Below are 21,518 nucleotides of genomic sequence, written 5' to 3'. Positions count from 1 at the left end.
TCAGGACCAGCAGTTAGCATAATGGCTATGTGGCTGGACTCCCATGTAGTCGACCGCAGTTCAAGTCCCTGGACCCGGTGGCTTAAACTCATGCTGGTAGCGTGTGCGTGTGTGCCCAAGATCCCGAGCAGAGAATGGAGGAGAAGGGATTGCGGCATGGCCATCCCCCTGGGGGGTGGGGGTGATTTCTCGCCTTCAGTTTCTCTGTCTCTCTCTGTCTGGCGAGTGCATGCACCCTGTAGCAAAAACCTCTCCAAAAAAAAAAAAAAGTGTACATAGTTCAAGATGGGGTGGCGGATGACACCCTGAATCCTGCAGCCAGCCGGGACTGCATGGGCCCAGTGCATGCAGGGTGACCCCAGACACAAAGAGCCCTCCCACGCGGCTCTGGCATCACACAGCAGAACCCACTACTGCCTGTACCACCATGGCTGGGCCGTAACCTCGTTTTAGAAATTATTTGAAGAAAAGGCAGAGTGAGGGAGCATAACTCACATCACACGATGCATTTATATAAAGTACTACTTAGGCCGCAGTTTTCACAGTAAACGCTGACTTTTCTGGGTGCAGGATGATTAGAGCACACCTGTGTAAAATATAGTTCTGCAACTCCATGGAGGAAGCAAGACACATTTCCTAATTAAAACTGCAGGGAAAGTGTGGGCGTTGGGATTGTAATCACTTGAGTCCAGAAATAGGCCAGTATTATTAGCTAGAGCTCCTGGGCTCTTTCATAATGAAAACTCATCGAATTCTCAAATCTGACTTTTTTTTTTTTTAATTAAACTTTACTATGGTTAGGACACCTAACACCAGACCTGCCCTCTTAACAGTCTTTAAGTGTACAATGCAGAATGATTGATGATAAATATACATTAAACTGCAGATCTGGGTTTGATTTTTCTTCCGCCCCTTAATTAACTGATAAATTCGGACAACTCACTTAATCTCTGAGTGTCAGTTTCTCTCACTGAAACACAGATAATGATACCCATGGTAGAAGGATGTAGGTATTTGATAGAAAAGACACACATAATGCCAATCTCCACACCTGAGCCAAACAGGTATCTAACAAAGTTTTCTTTCTTCACTGCCACTCCCTCCATAATTTCTTTTATTGACCTGAAAGAGGAAAAATATAACCATGTGCAAGTCTTAAAATCACGCACAAAAGAAAGTTTTTATTAGGCAGGCCAACCTTGCACTTCTGGTTACACAGTGAACAAGAGAACCCAGCCAGGGGAGTGAAGCTGAAGTTGTAGCCCACGTCCTGCTTGGAGAAAAGATCCCATTTCTCGTTTACACAGAAGTGTCTGCCACTCGGGCACACCTTGACCTCCCATGGTGCACAGAGAGTGTCACCACTTGGGAGGTCCAGGTTTGGGTCTCAGGCCAACTTGAACATACCGGTCACAGCTGAATGCCTGTGATACTAGCTAATTGGGAGCCTTGGGCAAGAAGACTGCAATACGGCCAGACCCTGTCAAAAAATACCTACCTCTGTCTCTGTCCCTCTCCTCTCTCTCGCTACCCCTGTCTCCTTCTCTCTCACTCACAAAGGGGAAAAAATGGCACATCTGTGTGGCCATACCACCCAGAAGTGTTTTTACTAATTCATTCTAGACTATCTTCCTAGAAGTACCTAAGGAGTCCAAGAAATTCTCCATGGAAACTGGGTTTTTCTTTTGCTACTTTATAAACTTCACTGAAGTCAGGCTGCAAGTACTATAATGATGTGTCATCACAGCAGCTTCCGGCACTCCTGACCAGGCTGTTTTTCACCTGGTTGAATACAATTTTGTGAACCGAAGTGTGTGCTAAATAATAGATTAAGATCATAAAAATGTATGTTCACACCAAGTTCTCATCGCCTCTGCATCACTATATCAGTAATGCCCCGGAACAGAGGTATGTGTCAGACATTCGTTCATGGTTTTTTTGTTTGGGTTGTTTTTTGTTTGTTTATTTGTTTTTAGGTTTTTGCCATAGGGCATGTGTGCTTGGCAAAGAGAGACAGAGACAGACAGAAGGAAAGTGAGAAATCATTCATATTTTAAAGAAGAAAGTGAGTTGCTGTGGATGATCTAGAAGAGAGGAGAGACAAGAAACTAAGTTTTTTCAGCACATGAAGTGCTAGACTCTGCCAGAAAATAGGAGAACCTTCTTTTGTATAATCTTCATAGTTAAAACTACAAACTTTTATTTAAAATATTTGGATGCTTTAAGCTGAAGGTTGAAGATAGGGGCGGAGGAGACATTGGTGCCTCATTTTTCACCCTTCTGCATTTTAATTTTTTCAAGTGTTTTACTTTATTTATGCTTGTAACCAAGACAGACTGACATTAGCACCAGTCTTACATAGAAGACAAAACGAGACTCAATGATAATAAGTCATTTATTGTCAAGGTCACACGGCTATGAAATGATGAAGGCAGTATTGGCCTTGAAAAATAATACTATCGGGACTTTTTCTCCCTCAAAGCCCAAGAGGACATCGGCGAGGTTGTCAGCTAAACCTCCTGCAAAAGTGGAGACAAAGCCAAAAAAGGCGGCAGGGAAGGATAAATCTTCAGACAAAAGAGTTCAAACAAAAGGGAAAAGGGGAGCAAAGAAGAAATAGGCTGAACAGAGACACTAAAGATTTACCTGCAGAAAATGGAGAAACTAAAAATGAGGAGAGCCCACCCTCTGATGAAGCAGGCGAGAAAGAAGTCAAGTCTGAGTAATGTCATATCCCATGTCTTATCAATGGCCCCTGTCTCCCTTCTTGTACAATCCAGAGGAATATTTTTATCCACTATTTTTGTAAATGCAAGTTTTTTAGTAGCTCTAGAAACATTTTTAAGGAGAGAATCCCACCTTATCCCATTTTTTAAGTGTAAATGCTTTTTTTAAGAGGTGAAATCATTTACTGGTTGTTTATTTTTCAGTACAACCAGAGAACAGTGGGATATTGACTTATAGGAGGCTTTGACTCTCTTGCTGTCAGCTTAACATTCCATAGGTGGGGGCGGGTGGGTAGTTTTTATATCCTAAATACAAAGCATACTAAATGGCAGTATGGAGTCACAGTCATGCATTTAATGTGTCTTGAATATTTTAAATGACTTCTATTATGTTTTTTAGTAGTATTGTTTCCTAAAGTAAAACCACTCTTTGATTGTTGCTCTCCCTGTCAGAATTGTGTGCACTCTGTAACATCTTTGGTCGTGGTAGTCCAGTTTTCCTAATAATTCTGTTAATGTGCTGTGAAAGATTGGAAATTTGAAGTATGTAGTGTGTATGATACTAAATTGTGATTTGGTGGGACTTACATAACAGCTTTCAACATCTGAAGACAGTGGTTCTTGATATCCTCTTAAGGAAAATTTGCCTATAAATTTGAAGCTGGAACGTCACTGGAATCACTTAAAAAGAATCACTATACTTGGCTTTTTAAATTTTTGGTACGTATGTTAAGAATTGGGTACAAATTGAAATGTCTGTACTGATCCTTGACACAACCAATAAATCTCAATTACAAAAGAAAAAAATACTATCGGGGACCAGCAGTTAGCGTAATGGCTATGTCGCTGGACTCCCACGTAGTCAACCGCGGTTCACGTCCCAGACCTGGTGGTTTAAAACTCACGCCGGGCGCGTGTGCATGTGTGCCCAAGATCCCGAGAGGAGAATGGAAGAGAAAGGATTGTGGCATGACCAACCCCCCTGGGGGGTGATTTCTCGCTTTCTGTCTCTATGTCTCTCCCTGTCTGTCTGGTGAGTGCACGTGCCCTATAGTGAAAACCTCTCAAAAAAAAAAATTAAAAATAATACTATCAGGGCCAGCAGGTGACATAGTAGTTATGGTACTCGACTCTCACATGGCCAACCATGGTTCAAGTCCCAAACCCAGTGGCTTGAAAATCACACTCGGTACATGTGCGTGAATGCCCAAAATCCCAAAAGGAGAATAAAGAGAAGCGATTTCTCGTTCTCTGTCTCTCAGTATCTGTCTCTCTGGTGAGCACACACAACCTATACCAAAAATCTCTCTCTTAAAAAAAAAAAAAAAGTGAAGTAAGATGAAAAGGAATAAAGCCATAGCAGCAAAGAGAAAGCGCGAGAGTGACACCACATTTCACGGAAGTGGCAAGTGGGCAGGCATAAGCTTATGTGAGCAGGCAGTGCGCCCGGGGCAAAGACAAGCCAGCCCGCTCCACACAGTCTCCACAGATTCTGAGCTCCAATCAGCAGACGGGACAGGAGGCAAAAGTGAGGTCTGGAGAGGAAAACAAAGGCCCTCCCTGGAAATCTGAGAAATGGGAAGCCACAGTGAACTCTTCCATTCTCATTTACCTCCCTGCCCCATCACAGTTCAGGACCCAGGAACTAATCAGGAAGTTCTCAGAAGAAATTGGAAGAAACTAAAAAAGCTAAGCTTCTACCTAGACGTGGAGAGCTCAGAGTAAAACCCCCTCATTCTTGTGTTTGAAAGGGATGTGAGGAATGGGGACGTCATCCAAGAGATATGAGGCTGAGTGTCATCAACCTGCAAGGCCCAGAATAAACAAACAGAAAATAGACCCTTAAATTCAAATGAGAAAATACAGGGCATGAAAACAAAGTAAACTAATAATAATAATTATAAGCTCGGGTCCAGCCATGAGATGGGAGCATCGTTACCTGGGGGAACTCATAGATAACCACCTCATAGATGAGAACTCAGGTCCTGACACTGGAGCTCCCCAGTGAAAATGTCAGCTACATCCACTCCGCCCTGACAGTGAGCTCGCCCCTACAGTGAGATCTCCCCGTGGGGAACCCTCCCTCACATGCAGGCAACTACTCAGCTTTTCAAACCCTCATTCTTCAATAGTAAGAGAAATAAAAGGATCACCAGAAATTTGAGAGAAGCTTCTAACACAATCAATTCATGAGGACAAAAAAAAAAAAAAAAAAGTAGGAGCTCAAAGAACACAAAAACAATTCAGAAAGTAAAATAAACCAAATAATGTTGGAGATGTAAGAAAAGATCATCTTTTTGTGAAACAAGAAATCTAGAAACAAGGGACAATCAAAAATCAAAAGAGGTGGCAGTATGGTTAAGGTGCTGGACTCCCACATGGCCAACCACAGTTCGAGCCCCAGACCCAGCAGCTTGAAAGTCACACTGGGTGCATATGCATGTGTGTCCAAAATCTCAAGAGGAGAATGGAAAAGAAGAGTTTGTGGCATGGCCATAATTCCTGAGGATGGGAGTTGATTTCTTGCTTTCTGTCTTTCTATCTCTCCAGAGAGTGCACACACCCTGTAGGAAAAATCTCTTTAAAAAAAAAAAAAAATCAACAGAGAACTTTGGAAACTAAAATCAGGATTGCCAAAATAAGTAACTCAACAAAAAAACTGGGATAACAAAGTGAAAGAAATCTTTTTTTTTTTTTTTGAGAGGTTTTTGCTATAGGGTGCATGTGCTCGCCAGAAAGACAGAGAGAGAGAGACAGAAAGTGAAAAATCACCCCCCAGGGAGATGGCCATGCCACAATCCCTTCTCCTCCATTCTCCTCTTGGGAACTTGGGCACACACACACACGCACCTGGCATGAGTTGATGCCACCGGGTCTAGAACTCGAACCACGGTTGACTATATGGGAGTCCAGCAACATAGCCATTATACCAACTGCTGGTCCAAAAAATATTTTTAAATAATATATAAAATAGGTAATAAGAATAAGAAGAGTTGACTTAGTCATGGTGGTGCAAATAGGAGGATGCTTCTGCACAATGGCTGAAACCACATGGCGGCCCAGGTTCAATTCCCAGTCAAATCTAAATAGTCTGAGTGTGGTAACTTGTGCCTGTCAGCCTAGTGAACTGCAATGCTATGACAAGATCCTGCATGCTCCCTTTCTCATAAAAAATAAATAAGTAAGAAAAGTAGAGAATCAGTGAAGGAGAGAAAAAGAGAAAAATGGTGGAAAGAAAAAAAATAAGCAAAATTAAAATAAAGTATAAAAAGAGACTTGAAGAATATAGTCTTTAGACATAAAGAGATACCAATTGCCCATCAAAAATTAAAATGACCTACCCCAAAATATATCATGGTGAAACTTTGGAATACTAGGAATAAATAGAAGCTCCTGGGAAGAGGGGACCAGCAGTTGGCATAATGGCTATGTCGCTGGACTCCCATGTAGTCAACCGCAGTTCGAGTCCTGGACCCGTGGCTTAAACTCATGCTGGGCACATGTGCGTGCATGCCCAAGATGCCGAGAGGAGAATGGAGGAGAAGGGATTGTGGTGTGGCCATCCCCCCGGGGAGTGATTTCTCACTTTCTGTCTGTCTGTCTCTCTCTGTCTTTCTGGCGAGTGCACGCGCCCTATAGCAAAAACCTCTCCAAAGGAAAAAAAAAAAAGCTCCTGGGAAGAAAAAATAGGTTACATACACAGGATTGAGAAATAGAAAAACCAGACTTCACATTAGAAATTAGATGACAAGGGAGCAAAACCCAAATTCTGAGTGAAAATGACTCACCCAAAATTATTTACTCAGCCAACTTGGCAGTCAAGTGTAACAATTAAATATTAAATTTTATGTATAAATATAGAAACACCTCCTCAAAATCTACAGCCTATACACACTTCCTATAGCTACTAGAGGGTGTGCTCCATCACAATGAGGGATAAACCAAAAGAGAGGATGCCACAGGGTCCAGAAAAAAAAAATCAGTAACGAAAGAGGCACATGAAACTCTCAGGATAACAGCTGCACAGCCAGCCTGGGATGTGTCATGTCCCGTTTAAAGCAGAGGGACTCAGGGTTCCCACGCGGATGACTCCGAGGGGTGGGGATGGAGCCACGAGTTCATCAGACAAGTGGGAGATCATGTTGAGACAGTGTTTGAGCGCTCACAGATCTTCAGCAAATGTAAATTCTGAAAAACTATCCATGGATTTCAAAAATATCTTGCACCAAAATAAACTTGTACTTCATCCCATTTATCCTTGAACTTTTAAAAGTACCCTTGTATGTCTGAGGTTATTTATTATAGCATTGTTTTTAACAAACTAAAAAAAAAATGACCCAATTGCCTATGAAATGGGAACAGGACAAATTAAAAGGTGGAATAAAATAGAATGCTAGAGTTGTTAAAGTTTATACTAGAGCATAGACTTTATTTTTTTAAGATTTCTTTAATTTTATTTATTCATTATTATGATTTAACTTTCTATAGGGCATGCACACTCACCAGAGAGGGAAAATGAGAAAGCAAGTTATCAGGTACAGAACTCAAACCATGGTTGGCCATATGGAAGTCAGTGCCTTTAACCGCCATGCCACCTGGTGGCCCCAAGGGCATAAACTCTTAAATACAACTTTTAATCACAAATTGCTTGTCATTAAGTTCTGGGTTTCATGTAATGCTGTGCAGAAGGCAGACACCCTGGATCACAAGATCCTACTGTTAAATTTTCAGAGATTTTGGGCAATCATTTGTTCTACTTAGGTCTATTATATCTTGTGGTGGAAATATTATTTAATGGTGTGGAAGTGAGCTTCTCCTCCCAACTCACTGTTCAATGTCTTCAAGGTAGTGATTTGAAATCAGCCATGACAGAAGTATTTATGTCTCAGAAATTGGTAAATGCTACAGATTAGGCCTTTTTTTTCCCCTTCTTTAGAGAGTAATTTCTTAAACATCAGCATGCCACCTATATGGGGCCTACTGCTCAGGGTTGTTTTTTGTTTTGTTTTGTTTTAAAGAATTATTTAATTCTATTTATCATCATCATTATTGTTATTATTTTGCTACAGGGTACATGTGCTCAGCAGAGAGAGAGGGAAAGTAAGAAAGTAGGCTGCCAGGTCTGGGACTTGAACCGTATTGGCCATGAACGATTCCAGTGCCTCAACTACCACACCACCTGCTGGCCCCGTACCTCAGTTTTGCCATCTGTAGTGTCAAGATACTAATAGCACCGACCTGATTTGGTTGTTGCGAGGATTTATGAGTTAATGCCTGTAAAGCATTTGGAAGAATGCCTGGCATGTGTTAGGATAAATACAAAGGTTAATTTAAAGGTTAACATAAAGAATAGTTAAATATAATACACATCTATGCTGACTAAGGTAGATCTCCATGCTATATTGTATATTGTTACAAAAAAAAAAAAAAAACTCTCAGAATAATACAACGGACCTTGGGAACCAGCAGTTAGAGTAATTACTATGTTGCTGGACTCCCACGTAGTCGACCGTGGTTCGCATCCCGGACCCAGTGGCTTAGAACTCATGCTAGGCGTGTGTGCGTGCATGCCCAAGATCCCGAAAGGAAAATGGAGGAGAAGGGATTGAGGCGTGACCATCCCCCCTGGGGGGTGATTTCTCGCTTTCTGTCTCTATGTCTCTCTCTGTCTGTCTGGCGAGCGCACACACCCTATAGCAAAAAACCTCTCCAAGAAAAAAAAAAAAGAAGAATACAAAGGACCTTGAAAAAGTTCATGGAAACACACATTGTGAAAAAATTATGCATGGATTTCAAACATGTTTTGCACCAAAATAAACTCATACTTTAATTCTATTTTTAAGTTCCTTTAAGTGTATAGAATACTATACTTTAGATATAAAGTAGGAGAAATTTAAAGCATATAGTCACAGTTTGCTGTAGAAAGAAGCCATGGAAGGGGATACACAAGAAATAAATATTGAGTTGTCAGGAAAGTCATGACACATTTTTTGCATAGAAAAACAGAAAAATGCATCATGACATTCCCAACAACCTGGCTGATCTTTGGCTGAAGGAGTGGAAGGACGTGGATGGATGAAGGATTTGTACAGGAGCAAGACTTTTCACTGTTCACTGTATTTCCATTGAATTTTATGTTTTTAAACTATGTGAAAGTGTAACTATTCTAAACATTACATTAAAACAGAATAGTTTTCATTAATCCAACAAGTGTTTCCCCCCTCACCTTCTGTAATCAAAACGTTACAAAAGTCCCTCTGTAAAAGTCAAAATAGACACAGATGAAGGTGAGCGCTGGGTCCCGGAGTATCCATTCCCCTTGGAGAGAGAGCACATAGCAAAAACAGCTGGGAGGGAGGGCACACATCGGAGCCTGGTGCACAGACACCTCAGGGCTTTGCACTTCAATCATGCTGACATGACACGGCTTTTCAGAAGTACTTACCCTGTGGTATAAGGGATGTTTATGCCCCCAAGATTAATACTTTCACATCCAACAATAAACAGCGTTGAGAAGCACAGTAAAGACACGCCACTGCAAATCATTGCTAGTTTTGCAGATTCTCTGGCACCAAGTTTCAATTTTTTAATAATATAGCCTCCCAGGACAATGCCAACACCAGCACTGGGAACGATAATAACACCTAGAGAAAAGAGAAGAGGATTAATTAGAACTAGTGTAGACTATTGGTCATCTTTCCTCATTATTCTGTTTCTACTAGCTTATTAATACTAAGATAAAGAATTTTTTTTAAATCACTGTAATCAATAAATCTTCAGTGTGTGATTTTATAGTATCACATTACTTCCAATGCACATAATCAATGAAGGGCTCATATGCAGAGTCCACATAAAACTTTTACAAAGCAATAAAATAAAGATAGTCAATTAGAAAATCGAGCCAAACTTGAATAAGTCATGTACCAAAGAGAAAAATCCAGATGACCAATAAACACCAAAAAGGCTCTCAGTCTCATTAAGAGGGAAATACAGAATAAAACCTCTACACATGAATCCTTCCGGTAATTATTTACGAGTCTGACAATAGCACATGTTGGCAAAGACACAGAGCACCGGGAACTCTCAACACTGTAAATTCTGACAGTTACTTTGAAAAAGAGTTTGGCATTATCTGATAGAGTTGAAGACTCACACTGGGTCATCAGGAAAGTCATAACCCATTTTTGCATTGAAAAACATAGGAAAATAGGTCATGGCTTTCCTGACCACCTAATACATTCTGTGACAGGCAGTTCCATTCCTGGCTCTACACCCTAAAGAAACCCATGCACATCGGTACCAGAAGAAGTGTACACACTACTTTTTTTTTTTTTTTTGAGAGTTTTTTTTGGTTTGGTTTGTTTGTTTATTTGTTTTTTGGCTACAGGGCACGTGTGCTCGCCAGAAAGAGAGAGACAGAGAGATAGAAAGTGAAAAATCACCCCCCCCAGGGGGGATGGCCACGCCACAATCCCTTCTCCTCCATTCTACTCTTGGGATCGTGGGCACACACACGCATGTGCCTGGCGTGAGTTTAAGCCACCGGATCCGGGACTTGAACCACGGTTGGCTACATGGGAGTCCAGCGACATACCCATTACGCTAACTGCTGGTCCCAAGAAGTGTACACACTATTGAAAGCATCATCATGGCCATAAAGCTGGAAATAAACCAAATGCCCATTAATAGATACACTATATGCAGTATGTTCACATACTGGAGTACTACGATATTGTAATATGCAGCTACATACACTATGTGGATGAATCACACAAAGACAATGTTGAATTGGAGAAACAAATACAACGGAACACATATAACATAATTTGCATGAAGTTCAAGAACCAATTAAACTATATTGCTTAGGAATTCATATATAGGTTACAATTATGAAGAAAAGCCAGGAAGTATTTGCCATACAAGTCAATAGGGAGATGAGTAGGGGTACAGAGTGCTCCTCTGGTTCTGAAAACACTTTATCCCATGACCTGAGTAATAGTTACTGCTATGGTCTGAATGCTTGTGTTCCCCTAAATTTCATATGTTAAAGCACTAACCCCTAAGTGATGGTATTAAGAAGTGGGACCTTCATGAGGCGATTAGGTCAAGAGGGCAGAGGCCTCAAGAATGAGCTCTGTACTTTTATGAAAGAGCCCCCTTCACCATGTGAGGTCATAGAGAAAAGGCAGCATCTATGAAGTAGCAGGCAGGTCCTCACCAGACATCGAACTGGGTGGTGCTGTGATATTGGACTGCCCAACCTCATACTGTAAGAAATACATTCCTGTGATTTATAAGTCATTCAGTCTATGGTAATTTTGTTACAGTGGCCCAAATGGACTATGATAATAACACAGTGTTTACCTTGTGTTTATTCATTATCCCTAAATTTTGGATACGGCACTTCTAGATGTGTTATCTTTCACAATTAAAAAGTCATGGGGCCTGCCCCAAGAATCTTACAATCTAAAAACAAAACAAAACAAAGCAACAAAACAAAACAAATTAACAACTTAATAGACAATTAGAGTACAATAAAAAAATTATACAAAGTGCAGGGAGAATACGGGAAAAGAGGCATCTGAGTCCTCCCTGGAAGAAACCAGGAGGGCTTCATACAAGTGGCAGTATTTGAGCTGACATTGAACAGATAAGACAGAATCTGCCTAATGGACCAGCACAGAAAAAGTACCCTGCACAAACGACTAAGTGCAGAGAGGCATGAGATAACAGAAATGAGGAGTCGGTCTTGCCTGAAATAGTAGGAGTGTGGAATACACTGGAGAGGAAGAGAGAGGAGGCGTGAGGAAGAGTAACGGCAGAGGAGACCACGGAAGGTTGCCCACGTTGCATCTCTGGCAATGAGGCCACTGCAGCTTCTGAGTCGGGGCAGAGAGGATGGAACTGCTGTATTCCAATGACCATTCTTGAAGTAAGCTGCGAGTAACTCAGATGGGGTCAAAACCCACATCAGAGAAGTGGTCAGAACAACCATGTATGTCCAGGTGAACCATAACAAGGCTCCACGATAGCACCTCAACTCAGATGAGGAGGACAGGGAGAGAGGGAGGATGACTGAGTAACACTCAAATGGTAGTAGGAGCCCAGAATCTGATGGGAAAATATGGGGGGACCCCCACAAGGACCCCTACAGTAGACAGCAAGTGAGAAGGACCCGCGGGACAAACAGATAGAACCGCCTCACACCTCACACCTCACACCTCACACCTCACACCTGTGGGCTGTAAGCCCAGGGAGGAGCTGGGCTGGAGGGGGCTGTAGCTGAATTCATGGATGTTCAACAGGATGGCAAAGAAAAGGGCCAAAACCAAAGTCCAGAAGAGCCCTGATGTTAATGGGTTCCATAAAAGGTGAGCGCACAGGGGAAGATGAAAACGAGCGACCAGAGATGTGAAAGGAAACTGGCAAAGAGAAATGCCCTAGGAGGAAACGCCATGGCTTCTAGATTCAGAAAGACTGGATTTCAAATCCGTGCTTCATCGTTTGGAGCCATGTCACCACACACCAGCTTCGGAATCGTATTTCTCCTCTTTATTGTGGAGACGTGGAGACGTCTCCTTTCATGTTAGGATGAAGGTCACATACACTACCTGGACGTAGGTACGGCACGTACCTTACGGTATCTGATGTCGACTGCACTCATCGCTACTGTGCCAAGGAACCAGGAGGGAGAGTTTCAAGGAGAAAGTGGCCAACAGCGTCCAATGGCTCTGAGAAGCCCAATATGAAGGGCTGACGTGGGGACTGAACGGTGAGGCTCTGAGCTGACCCACATGGGAAGGTTCCGGGTTTATGCTGAAGATCTCCCTGAGTACTCTGGGTACATGCGTGCCCATGATCCAGGCCGACTGAAGCTGGAGGCGGATCAAGCATTAACTCTGTTGGAGGTGCTCTCTTTCTCTCTCTCTCTCTGGCTCATGGGATAAATAAATCAGTAAACTTCCTAAAAAAATCTTTTTTTTTTTAAAGAAAGACTGAAATGAGACAATGGCATCATCAGAGCTGTTGGCAAGTGCGGTGTTAAGGGTTCCAGGAGAGGAGAAGCCAGATGCACAAGGTGCATGTTCCGCTGCGAAGACTGGGAACTCAGATTGCTCTCTCTAGAGCCGTGGCTGTCAAAGGAGGGTCTCGAGACTGAGAGTGGAGCTGGGAACTGGGGCTTACAGGGAAGTGTGTCTGTTTGCCAAGATGCAGAGGGAACTCAAACATATTAGCATACTGAGGAAAAAAGACAAAAACGAAGTGAAAGGTTGAACATAGTGGGGAAAATTTAGCTGATGACATGCAAGCTCCTTGAGAAGTCAGGAGAATGCGAAGCTAATAATACCACAGGTGATCGGCTTAGCCCTGGATACAGAGACAGACAGGGCCCCTCTCGCCTGGGGTGAAATGGGGGATGAACTGGCGGGTGGGTGGTAGCGCCACAAATGTTAGATTTTCTGTTTTGCTATTTCCATTATCTTAGAAACATGGTGCAATACAGGCTTAACGGGTCATTTGAAAAACATAGAAAAGCATGAAGGAATGAAAATCCCCTTCGTACATTCTGGAATATTTCATTGAACTCTGTTTTTCCTTAGAGAATTGATAATGTGCTGCAGATTTTTTTTAATAGCTTTTGGGGTTTTAAAAATATATATAATTTAATTTTATTTATTATTATTTTCTTTTTTAAATTTGCGATATAGCACATTAGCTCACCAGAGAGAGACAAAAAGAGAGAGAGGGAAAGTAAGAAAGCAAGCCGCCAGGTCTGGGACTCAAATCTCAGTTGGCCATATAGGAGTCCAATGTCTTAACCACCATGCCACCTGCTGTTCCCTGGGTTTGGGTTTTTCTTTTCTGTATAATCCAAAACAAAACCAATTCATAGGGGACCAACAGTTAGCATAATGGCTATGTCACTGGACTCCCACGTAATCGACCGCGGTTCATGTCCCGGACCGGGTGGCTTAAAACTCACACCGGGTGCGGGTGCGTGTGCGTGCGTGCCCAAGATCCCAAGAGGAGAATGGAGGAGAAGGGATTGCGGTGTGGCCATCCCCCCTGGGGGGTGATTTCTCACTCTCTGTCTCCTGTCTGTCTCTGTCTGTCTGGCAAGTGCACACGCCCTATAGCGAAAACCTCTCAAAAAAATAAAAATTAAAAAAAAAAAAAAAAAAACATATCATAGACCAGAGGGACACTGAGAACTTAAAATGCAGCCATGGGTTGGGATCACCATTATGGGAAAGTAAAGTGAACTCTAGGTAAGATTTTAACAGGTTTGGCCAAGAGAGTGTGCAAGGGACCAGGGGCACCGGAACTTGGCAACGACACCAGCATGGCGAATGGACACGTGCGCTGGCATATTCAACAACGCACAGGAAGCAGCAGAGAAGGAGAGTTAGAGTAATCTGAACTCCAAGTTTTACCTGGCAACCAGTGTTCATTCTGTAACCCTCACCAGAGTCCTATAAAATCAGTAATGGCCCTTTTACGGGCGAGCGCTCAAAGGCCTGCCTGTCAATGCACAGCCCGGGACAGAAAGTCTGAGAGAAAACTGACATTTTCTGTCCCCAGCCCAGTGCCATGACTACAGCTTGCGTCTTGGAGCCACCAGGCCTCTGGGATTTTGGAGAGCAACCAACCAGAGCTCTGGGGTAAGATGAGCTGCTTCATAACGTTATCGCCTCAGTTGAAAAAATACACAGGCTATCAATGTGAAGTAGACAGAACTGTACTTGTAAAGTGAAAATAGTTAAGACAATTTCTATTTCAGTTGAACAGTTTACAGAGAAGCAGGTACGGTACCAGAGCCTCAGGACAGCAAAACCAATCCCCGTGCTCAGAGCTCCGCCATGATTGAAAAGCAGGATAGCTTAGCTGTCTATGCATCCTGATCAGTATTGCACTCTTAAAAACAGAAAATTTGTGGGGCCAGCAGTTACAGTAATGGCTATGTCGCTGGACTCCCACATAGTCGACCGCTGTTCGCGTCCCGGACCCAGTGGCTTTAAACTCACGCCGGGCGCGTGTGCATGCGTGCCCAAGATCCCGAGAGGAGAATGGAGGAGAAGGGATTGAGGGCCATACCCCCTGGGGGGTGATTTCTTGCTTTCTGTCTCTCTGTCTCTCTCTGTCTGTCTGGCGAGCGCCCGAGCCCTATAGCAAAAACCTCTCAAAAAAAAAAAAAGAAAAAAAAAAACAGAAAATTTGTCTTCAGTAAATATGAGGGCACATCAGACAGAATGAAGACCCATTACATTTTTCTCCAGGTATCTATCCCACTGTCTACATCTCCTCAGACCCTGGGAGCAGAAAGGTCTGACCATTCATGCATGCACATAAGTCCATGCACTTAGATCTCTCCTGTAAGATCCAGATGTTTGGGCTGGGGAGATTTAGGCATTCCGGGATACACAGCCAGGATCTGCTGCTGGGAGCAGGGAGGCCTTCTCACTCCCCAGTCTCCCAGCCTCGCCCTGGAAAACCAGCTGTGGTAGTCTGGGATTAACTCCGGGAGGGGAGGGATTCAATTCCTCCACCCACTCCTCCACCGTTCCAAAAGACCGGTCCTCCCGACAGAAGTCACAGTCCTGCCGCTAGTCCTGTCTAAGCTCAAATCCGTGTCCTTCCCTTCCCTCGCTCCCCACATCCCACAGAGCCTGTGCACAGTCTCCCCACCTCGAGACCTCTCAGCCTCTGCGCGGCAACCATCCCTTTCCTGCCCCAGGTGTACGGTTCTGCAGTTCCTGCTCTGCACCCTCTAGTGGCCAAGAGATGAGGAGCGCGGGGCATACGGGTGGGGAAGAGGCCATCAGGTGACCCAAGGAGACCTCTGCTATGTTTGAGGGGATCCAACGGGGCAGAGCATGGAAAGATGGGAATGCCTACACCAAAACCAGAGACTCAAAGTCTGCTGTGCCAGTGGGAGAGGAGAAAGACCGGCTCAATTCCAGATGATAAGAGACAAATCCAGGTAAGAACATGGATTCTGTAACCAGATTCCCTGAGTTCAAATCTCAGGCCCTCACTGACTAGCTGTGTGTGCTCCGGCAAGTTACTGAACAATCTCTAGGCCCCGGATCTTGCCCTTTGTGAAGTGTGAATAACAACACTGTAGTCCCTTCCTCACTATAAATAAGAAAAAGACCCCAGAAGAGCTGGTAACAGAGTCTAACCCATAGCATGCACTCAATAAATGTTGGCCAGCATTATCATCATCGTCTTAAGGATGAACATCGTTATTATCTGACTAATACTCATGAGTTTCACATATGTTGGAATTATAATTGTGCAAGATTCTACTTCATCTTAATTCTCTTTATTTAATCTACAAGACTGAATTTAAGCAATTCTATTAACAGTCCACGTAAAAGAATCTGTTTTGCTTTTTTCTTTAACTTGCCAGAGGACCATGTACATTCACCAAAGAGAGACAGACAGAGAGCGAGAGAGGGAAAGTGAGACAATACCTCCCTATGACATGGTCACACCACAATCCCTTCAGTTTATTTCTTTCAGAATTTGGGGCACACAGGCACACACACCTCCAGCATGGTTTTCAGGGTGCTGGGTTCGGGACTTGAACTATGTAGTCAATCATGTGGGGGTCCAGTTGCCTTAACCGCCACACCACTGGTTGGCCCTGTGTGTTTTTTAAAATAAACATTCGATATTTAGCTGCTGCATGTTCTGAAATACACAGATCTCTGTTACATATTTAACTAGGAGTATATATATCTGAACCCAGAGGACTCACTCCAGCATGAGGTGTCGACAAAGAAGAAGATTCTAATTTGTTCATCAAAGGTCTGGGAATATCCTGCTTCTTTCCAATTGGAAATCTTCTGTCTACTCATTTATCCATGTAAACTTGCATATTAGTTCTTCTGTTTCTTTTCTTTCTCTTACTTCAAGCACTACTGTCTCTTACCATTAGATTTTAAAGTTTTTACTCTGGGTCACGCTATTGCTTGCCCTCATAAAGTTGGGTTGCATGGAGCCAAGGGTCTTTATAAACAATGATAAATATTTTATTACTAAATATTTAAGTTCCTGGTTGACCTTTTTCCTCCTAATTTGTTATGTCAGTATGTAGACATTCTTTATATTCTAATGGATACATAAAATATACATAAAATATTCTTTTTTTAAGATCATTTTCTTTTTTAAAAGAATTATTAATTTAATTTTATTTATTCATTCATTTATTTTAATTTGACCAGAGACACACACAGAGAAAGAGGGAGAGAGAGAGAGAAAGTGAGAAAGAAAGCTGCCAGGTTTGGGACTCAAACCATGGTCAGCCATGTGGCAGTGTCCAGAACCTTAGCCACCACACCACCTGCTGGTGCCCCATAAGCTATTCTAAATAGATACATAAAATATGAACTTAAAGCATCATTTAGAGCACAAGAAAACCTTGAGCTGAAAGAAAAGAGGATGAAATTAAGAGGCCCACTCAATATCAGAACTGCTTTAGGGGGCCAGACCGTGGTACAGCAGTAACTGTCCAGAGCCGGATGGGAGGGTCTCGGTGTGCATCCCGAGGTCTCTGTGTGCTGTGTGCACATATGTACTAGTGATCCTGGATAGCTAGGGCCAGGGGTAGATTGTGGCGTGAGGACCCTGTTGGAAGCGACTGTCTCTCTGTCTCTCTCTCTCTCGTTCCAGCACTCTCTGTGTCTCTCTCATAGAAGAAATAAACTTCAAAGACAGAATGTTTTAGGTTCAGGGAGCTTATCTGTGCTGTCGTTGCAGCTGTTAAGAACGACTTACTGTCACAGTACCCCGGCCCGCCCATCATCACATCGCATTCCCTTCTCTGGCTTTCTACTGCCTTTCTTTAAGTTGCCTGAACACCAGAGGGACTAAGTTTTCGTAATCCAACCTACCTAGAGGGTCTGGCAAATGTATCACTACATGAGTGAATTTTGTGATTTAGATTTAATTAAGTCAAATCTTTTTTTGCTTTTTAGAGAGAGATTTTTGCTATAGGGCATATGTGTTCACCAGAGAGACAGAGACAGAGAGACAGAAAGCAAGAAATTACACCACCACCACCACCACCACCACCACGCCAAAAAGAATAGCCACACCACAATCCCTTCTCCTCCATTCTCCTCTCGGGATACTGGTCACACATGCACAGGCACCCAGCAAGAGTTTTTAGCTGCCGGGTCTAGGACTCGAACCGCAGTCTGCAACATGGGAGTCCAGCAACATAACCATTATGCCATCTGCTGCTCCCATATTATATGAAATCTTTAAACGATGATTCACTTTGTATCAGTTTTCAGTTATTTCTTGAACTAGGCTACATCTTATTTTACAAATAGAAAAATTTGAGATCTTAATTTGGGGATAAAATAACTTGCTAAAACTCATTTTAAACTGACAGATACTACCTATCACATTGATGCCTGGAAAACCTTACGATGACCAAAATTCTAAGATGGACATTCTTAGCAAAAGCTCAAACTGCTGGGGCCAGCAGATGACCTGGTGCTTATGGTGCTGGATTCCCATATGGCCACCTGCTGTTCGAGCCCCGGCCCTGGCAGCTTGAACATCACACCAGGCATATATGTGCATGCACGTCCAGAATCCAAAGAGGAGAAAGAAGGAGAAGGGATTGCGGTGTGGCTATAAGCCTTGGGAGGGAGGAGCGATTTCTCACTTGCCCTCTCTTTGTCTCCAGTGAGCACATGCACCCCTATGGCAAAAAAAGTTCAAAACAAAACAAAACCAACAAACAAAAAGACGAGCAAACAAACTCAAACTGCAGAGCCACCAAAGGTAACAGTGTGATGGCAGGCCTCTGGTGCCTCTGTCGGAAACTGCGGTGCGGAGAAGGCCCCGTCTGGTGACCCACATTATACAGCGGCTTCTCAGCCCCCGGAACAGCCTCGTATTCTTTGCTATAATTTCCCTGTCTCTCTCTGTGTGTTTTTCCACCCACAGTTCTCTTAGTTAAGTTGAAATGAAATGGCCTGTGAACCTAAAACTAGGAATAAATAAGAAATATGCTTGTAAACCATTATGTTCAGGCTTGCTGCTGATCTTGAGAAAAAGAGCTGGGAAGGAGACAGAAAGCAGGAGGAGGACTGGGAAAAGAATGCAGAATATTCCTTTCTTGTTGTCGTCCTTTTCTTTTATAGTCAGAGGGCACAGGTACACCAGAGAGAGAGAGAGAAAGTGGACTGGCTTGTGGCTTGGTGGTTAGATCCCATGTGGCCGACTGTGCTGTTTGAGTTCTGGACCCAGCAGCCGGAGAAACATGTCGAGCCCGCGAGCATGCATGCCCACACTCCTGAAGGGGAGGGTCTACAGAAGAGAAGAAAATGCAGTGTGACAACCCCCATAAGGTGTGCTTTCTTTTCCTTTCTTTTTTTCTTTCTCTTTCTTTCCTTTTCTTCCTTTCTTTCTTTCCTTCTTTCCTTCTCCCAAGTGAGTACATGTGCCCTCTGACAAAATAATAAAAGAAAAAGAAGAAAGAAAGAAAGAAAGAAAGAAAGGGAAAGGAAAGAAGAAAGAGAAAGGAAATAAAGCATTCCCCAGTGGGGACATGGTCACATCACACTCCTTTCTCTTCCATTTCTTCTTCCCATCAAGATTTCGGGCATGCACACACTTAGCTATCTGTCAAGCGGCAGGGACTAAGATTCGAACTGTGGTCAGCCATGTAGGATCTGGCTCCCTATGCACAAGCTTAGCCACTGCGCTATGGAGCAGCCCCGTACCACTGTTTTCTAACATGCATTCATTCTCTCTCTCCACCCTCCATCCCTCCTTCCCTTCCCTTTCTTTCCCTCTTACTGAGTGTAAATTATTTTAACCCCTTACGTTTCTGCTTTCTCTCGCAAATATTTTCTTATAAGAAATAAGTGTCAACTACTGTCCAAGGAGAACAACTAAAGAGATTTTTTTTTTAATCCAGGCTGTAAAGCCAGTAAATATGAAGTGGTCTGGGAGTGGACAGCACAGTAACCACACATTCTCACAAACTATACATAAGTCCATAAAATATGTAAGCACAGTATACCTCTATCACGTGTCTCAGTCTTCCTATTGTGAGAATCTCAGAAATCCCTTCACAGACAGTGAACCTGGTATATCATTAGAATTCATCTATGGTAACTTTTTATTAGAACTCAGTGACTGAAGACAGAGAACACACTATTTCCCCGTCCGTGATAGTTCAAAGTATGACCGAGCTGCACTATAAAGGAGGAGAGGCAGCTGAGCAGTGTGTGTCACTCAGTGTTGAGCTGAGTGGTATGTGTCACAATCAAAGCCACCAGTATTTTGAGAAGCCAACAGGCACAATGGACAACTGTCTAGGAAGTTCTCTTAGGAATTTCTCCTGAGGCCAATAAGCTGGCAGTGCAGCGGCCGGAGACAGAGCTGCAGCAGACCAGCTGTCTCAAGTTTTGCCCCTCTTCAAGAGCTTCCATTAGAGGAGAGAGTGTTAGAAGTAGGTATGAGAGGAGAGAGTGTTAGAAGTAGGTCTGATGGGCTTCAGCTCTCTGTCAAGTGTCCCTTGACAGCCACGGTGTGGCTCAGATAGGACAACTTGCGGTAAACCAATAGAGACTTTTGGCATGGCTTTGGTGACATTACGTGTTTTTTTTATAAATATTCTTTTTTTTTTTTTTTTTAAGAAAAGGTAGTTTTCTTTTCTCTTGAGTGATTTTTGCCTTAGAGGCATGTACTCCCCAGAGACAGATGGAGACAGAGACAGTGAGCGGGGAAAGTGAGAAATCACCCCCCAAGGCGGATGGCAATGCTGTAATCCCTTTTCCTCTATTCTCCTCCTGGGATCTTGGGCTCGCACAAACACATGCCCAGTGTGATCTTTCAAGTCACTGGGTCCAGGGCTCAAACCATGGTAAGCCATGTGGGAATCCAGCAATGTAACTGCTGTGCCATCTGCTGTCCCCAACAAAGTTATTTATAGATAGATCTCTTCTATGAACAAGCAAGAGTCTCCAATAGGACCTCAATGCTACAATACACCCCAGCCTTCAGCCAGCCCCAGATCATGGGCATGGGCTCAGCCTCCTCAGGGAGGTCTCTGGATTTGAACTGAGAACGTCTCCATATGTAATTGCCTCCCAGAGTGTTGCGTTTTACCATTGCACCATCTGTCCACCTTGTTGACATTATCAGTAAAGGCTTTTACTGGTATTACACACATACAAAAGCTTTAGCTCTGTGGGACCAGCAGATGGCATCACTGCCTATGTTGCTGGATTCCTACATAGTTGATCACAGTTCAAGTCCTGGACCTGGTAGCTTAAAATTCATGCCAAGTGTGTGTGCATACCCAAAATCCTGAGAGGAGAATGAAGGAGAAGAGATTGTGGCATGGCCAACCACCCTGGTGTGTGTGTGTGTATGTGTGTGCGTGTGATTTCTTATTTTCTGTCTCTCTGTCCTCCAGGAAGTGCCTACACCCTATAGCAAAAATTTCTAAAAAAAAAAAAAAAAAACCTTTAGCTCCCATGACTTGTCATGGAGATATCTCTATAAAGCCATATTTAATTCCTCGTAGGCCAAACGTATCTCATTCATTCATAACGCGCTTTCTTCACCTCTTTGCCAATACAGGGAGATACTGTGTAGCAGGAAAAAAATATGAGAAACCCAATCTTGGGGATTCAAAGTCTTGGGAACATTGAAGAAAAGGTTAAAGAAAAAAGGAACATTCAACAGAGAAAACAACTACGCTTTTCATTTCAGGTTTTTGCAAAGCTTTGCCTGAAATAATGCATGAAAGAGAAT

At 43.1% G+C, this 21,518-nt stretch overlaps 1 protein-coding gene across 1 annotated transcript in view; it reads right to left on the bottom strand.

Annotated features, from left to right (window-relative positions):
* Positions 1 to 21,518, bottom strand: part of SLCO5A1 (solute carrier organic anion transporter family member 5A1) — a 94,911-nt gene that overhangs the window by 20,665 nt on the left and 52,728 nt on the right. The window contains exon 3 of the mRNA XM_027767206.1: positions 9,172 to 9,370. Coding sequence (XP_027623007.1) covers positions 9,172 to 9,370 — 199 coding nt within the window. The remainder of the gene's footprint in view (positions 1 to 9,171; positions 9,371 to 21,518) is intronic.

The sequence above is a fragment of the Tupaia chinensis genome, unplaced genomic scaffold (genome assembly GCF_000334495.1).
Source record: "Tupaia chinensis unplaced genomic scaffold, TupChi_1.0 Scaffold144017_1, whole genome shotgun sequence".
NCBI lineage: Eukaryota > Metazoa > Chordata > Mammalia > Scandentia > Tupaiidae > Tupaia > Tupaia belangeri.
The sequence above is the reverse complement of the archived record's forward strand: the minus strand, read 5'-3'. Positions and strand labels throughout refer to the sequence as shown.